This window comes from Bison bison, unplaced genomic scaffold, assembly GCF_000754665.1.
Source record: "Bison bison bison isolate TAMUID 2011002044 unplaced genomic scaffold, Bison_UMD1.0 scf7180017864313, whole genome shotgun sequence".
In the NCBI taxonomy this organism is placed as follows: domain Eukaryota; kingdom Metazoa; phylum Chordata; class Mammalia; order Artiodactyla; family Bovidae; genus Bison; species Bison bison.
In genome coordinates, this window is record NW_011494885.1 from 1,690,393 (window position 1) to 1,694,997 (window position 4,605).

At 52.5% G+C, this 4,605-nt stretch overlaps 1 protein-coding gene across 1 annotated transcript in view; it reads left to right on the plus strand.

Moving 5' to 3' along the window:
* The window catches only part of CBLC (Cbl proto-oncogene C, E3 ubiquitin protein ligase), a gene marked incomplete at its 5' end in the record, with an annotated part of 18,467 nt that overhangs the window by 6,223 nt on the left and 7,639 nt on the right, over nt 1-4,605 (plus strand). Inside the window, 4 exons of the mRNA XM_010852686.1 lie at nt 106-262; nt 535-656; nt 1,742-1,879; nt 4,430-4,517. Coding sequence (XP_010850988.1) covers nt 106-262; nt 535-656; nt 1,742-1,879; nt 4,430-4,517 — 505 coding nt within the window. The remainder of the gene's footprint in view (nt 1-105; nt 263-534; nt 657-1,741; nt 1,880-4,429; nt 4,518-4,605) is intronic.

Genomic DNA, 4,605 nt, shown 5'->3' on the forward strand with positions numbered 1-4,605 from the left:
CCAGCCCCTAGTCCCTCAGACCCAGGAGTGCAGCCCCCGCTCCTTCCCAGGAGCTATGGCTCCCAGAGGCTTCATCTGCACCCCCCCATCCCCACCCCCACCTAGATGTGTGCTGCCCTGGGCTGAGTTTGAGGCGGTCTTATGCATCTGCCACCCTGTGGAGCCAGGCTCCACGGCCCTGGCCTTGCGCTCCACCATCGACCTCACCTGCAGCGGCCACGTGTCCATCTTCGAGTTTGACATCTTCACCAGGCTCTTCCAGGTCAGGGAAGACCAGGGTCTGAAGCCCAGACTCTTGAGTCCTGGGGAAGGAGAGGTTGGGAGCCCAGACTCCTGGGTCTGTGGGAGGAGGGGCTGGGGGCCTGGACTCCTGAGTCCTGGAGGTGGAAGGGCCTGGAATCTTCTATGTCAAAGATATTCCTGAGGCCCACTGTGGGTGTGAGTGAGATGTCTGTGTTCTTGGACCCCGGGAGGCACTAGGAGCGCGGGCCACTTCCTCAGCCCCTCCCTGACCTCAGTGCTGCCCCGCCCTAGCCGTGGCCAACACTCCTCAAGAACTGGCAGCTCTTGGCGGTCAACCACCCGGGTTACATGGCCTTCCTCACATACGATGAGGTCCAAGCCCGTCTGCAGACTTTCAGAGACAAGCCAGGCAGGTAAAAGGGCTGGGCCTCGTGAGGAGGAGGCTGCAGGGGTCGCAGGGTCTGGATCCTGGGCTGGGGTGTCTGGGTGACCGAGACATCCTTCAGAAAGTAAGAACTGAAGGGCCGTGGTACACGAACTGAAGGGCCGTGGTACACAGGACCCCAGAGAGTCGAGAACTCAGAGGAAGAATGCTGAGTGCCCCTGCCACCTAGGTTGTCCTGGAACCACCTAAACCTGCCCACAGTCCAGCAGCTAAAGGGACAATACCCCTGATCCAGCAAGGGGACCCAAAGATCCTGCCCTGGTATACAATCTGTTTCTCATAGGTTAGAACCCACACATCTGTTAAATATTTTGAATGTGAACTCCCACCTGCTGGGAAACCAGACACTTGGGTCCTTAAAGTATTTCAAGCCGGGAGTTTTGAGCCATTGTATCCCAATAGAGGGCTAAAAATTGAGGGACTGAGCTACCTGGAACACCAAGAGGTTAAAGGAATAGGATGTCAGATTCCTGAGTCTTTGCAGGACAGAGGTGCAGGACCCCCAAGATGATATGTTAGCACTTTTCCAGTTACACTTGAGACTGGTATAAAGGGAAAGAAAAAGGAATGAATCAACGGCCATAATTGAGAAGACCAGGTGTGGATTTCAGGAACAGCTGGATCCAGGTGCTCAAGTGCTGTTGTCAGAAATCAGTTCCTGTCCTTCCCCAGCTTTCCTCTGTGCTAGCCTCATTCTCAGACATAGTCTTTCCTTGTGGTGGCAAATGCTTTCCAGAAGCCACAGCTGTACACCCTACCAGCTTAGCATCCCCTATAGAAATGGGGTGCCTTTCTCCTATTACTTCCAGCAAAAGTCCCCGTGTCGTCTAAACCCAGTGAGGGTGGAGGAGGAGCTTAACAGGTAAACTCTGCAGACATTCCCTAAAGTGGGGACAGGGACTAGTAGTGCCTCTTTTGCCTAAAAGGTAGGAAGTTTATGAAGGAGCAAGAATCTAGACACCTGGATCCCCAGCAGGGTGAGGGGCCGGGAGGTTCCAGAGTGGGTCAGCGGTGGACACTCCCTCCCCCATCCCTTCCTACCTCTTCCTCCAGCTACATCTTCCGGCCCAGCTGCACTCGCCTGGGGAAGTGGGCCATCGGATACGTGAGCTCAGATGGCAGCATCTTGCAGACCATCCCTCTCAACAAACCCCTGTTCCAGGTGCTCCTGGAAGGACAGAAGGAAGGCTTGTGAGTCACCATCCTAGGAGGGATGAGCACGTCTGAGAGCACAGGGTTCACAGGCGGCATGCCTTTGACAACATAAAATTGCAATACTGCAGTGTTCCAGCAGGTGGCAGGCAGAGGTGCAGGAAGGAACGCCTTGTCAGTTCGCACACAGCTGCCATGTTAAGCTAGCTGCAGGTCTAGGAGGAGTGTGTGGTAGCTAGGCACAACCCCAGAGGTCCCCTTCCTTGGACTTGCACTCAAGGCTTTTGCTTCTAGATATCCATGTCCTGTTCTAGAATCTAGACTGTGAGAGCAGAAGGAGAACTGAGCAATAAAGCTAGACTGGGGTTTTCAGTCTGTAATCTTGGCCGCCCCAGAGCCCCTCTTGCAGGATCTGACTTGTGTGGGACAGGAGGGGTGAAAAAGGTAGACAGCGTTCCTGAGTCTCACCTTGAAGGTTTAACCAGAGCCTCCTTAGCTCCTTATCATATCTATATGATATGCTGAGATAGATAATGGGTGGATCTATGATAGACGGATACATAGATGATAGGAAGAAAGAATAGATGAACAGATAGGCAGCTAGATAGGTAGGTAGGTAGATGGATGGATGACGTTGGATAGATAGATAGAATGGATGGATGGATAAATAGATATTGGGAGACAGATAAAATGGAGGATAGGTAGATTAGATAGGTAGCTAGATAAGTAGATGGATGGATGGATAGGTAGGTAGATATCCAGTTGTGTGCGTGCTAAGTCCATTCAGTCCTGTCCGACTCTTTGCAACCCCATGGACTGTAGCCCACCAGGCTCCTCTGTCCATGAAATTCTCCAGGCAAGAATACTGGAGTGGGTTGCCATGTCCTCCTCCCTGGATCTTCCTGACCCATGGATCGAACCCACGTCTCCTGTATCTTCTGCATGGCAGGCGGATTCTTTACCACTGAGCCATCAGGGAAGCCCGTATTTCTATTTAAAGACGCCTGGTTTAATGTCTGTTGTTGATACATTTGCTTTGAGCTTGCGGCCAGCAGCAAGTAGCTCCCGCCTGAACGAAGCTCATCTCCCACACGTATTTTCTCCATGAGGCACATCTTGGCCTTCCCATGCTTAGGCCCCTAGGCAGCACCTCAGCAGTCTGCCCAGGGGCGTTGAAACCAGCGCAGTCACCAGGAGAAGAACACGTTTATAATATGAGAGCTCAGAGGAAAAGGCCAAATGCCGCCCGGTCCATCCTCAGCTGCGAGCAGGCCTGGCTGTGAGTGACCGTGAAAGTGCCGCAGGGAGTATGGATGTTGGGCTTCCAAGTGCAGTTTAGCAAGTAGGCAAGTCTGCACATACAAAATCCACAAGTAATGAAACTCTACTGGGCATGTGTGTGTGTGTATTTATGTAAGCGTGCATGCTCAGTTGCTCAGTCATGTCTGAGTCTTTACAACCCCATGGATTGCAGCACGCCAGGCTTCCCTGGCATGCTATACACCTTAAGCTATATATTATATATATATAATATATACTCTAAGGTTCAGATTTCAGTGGAGGATTCCAGAGTTAAAATAAATGTGAACACCTTCCATCTGGTTTAACCCCTCTGATCTATGTACATGAGAGTGTACATGCACACACACACAATTCTAGAAATGGACAAGTCAAGAGAGAGGTGGGGAGGGGACCCCAAGCTCTCTCTACCTCACAGTGAAACAGTTTCTGGGTCTTTAGACATTGATCCTAGCAGTTCCCCTCTCACTGGGTGTTTATGTGTGGGGACTGAGTCCTGTGTGTTCTCTAAGCACTGTCTTACTGGATCCTCATCACCTATCTTTAGCCTAGGCATGATTATGTCCATTTTACAGAAGAGAAAACTAAGGCCAATGAGGTAGAGTTGCCCAGTACTGGTCATTCATGACTTGGATGGGAGACTCAGGGTGTGCAGAGCCTGGGGTGTCCTGGAGCCAGTCACTCAGACCTGGCCCACAGCACGACTGCATGGCCTCAGGCATCACCTTTCTCATTCAGAGACCCGGTCACCCTCTGTGAAGTAAGAATAGTGTAGACAGACCAGGAGGTCCTTCTAGCCCTGTGGGCCTAAGACTGTAGGATCTGGTCACTCCTGCAATCTGTGACAAAGATGCTATTATGGGGACCTCCCTGGTGGTCCAGTGGATAAAACTCTGCACTCCAAATGCAGGGGGTCCAGGTTTGATCCCTGGTTGGAGAACTAGATCCTGCACGCTGCAACCAAGACGCGTCCCAGCCAAATAACTTTTAAAAAGAAAGGTGAGGGGTGAGCTGTGAAGGAAGCTGGTTTTGCAGTTTTAGGGGGAAAAAAGATGCTTTTACGCTGCGGCCCGAAGACTCTAGGATGAGTGAAGTTCTAGGAGGGCTGGACCTGAGGTTTGATGCTTCCTGGTTCTCATTCGTCTGGAGTTTCCAGAGCTGGAGTCCTTCTTTGGGGGTCTGAGGGGACAACTATCCCCAGGCCAGCCATATATTTGGGACAGCCGCTCCAGGGTATGGTGGGGGCGCTGGATGCCCCCCTGCCCGTACCCACCTCCTCCCTTCCCCCAGCTACCTCTACCCAGATGGGAAGAACCACAACCCGGACCTGACCGAACTCTGCCACATGGAACCGAATCAGCACATCCACGTGTCAGAGGTGAGGCCCAGGCCCCCACCCCAGCTCACCTGCCCCCCACCCACACTGCACCGCGGCTCAAGGATCCTCTCCCATGAGTCAGACTCCC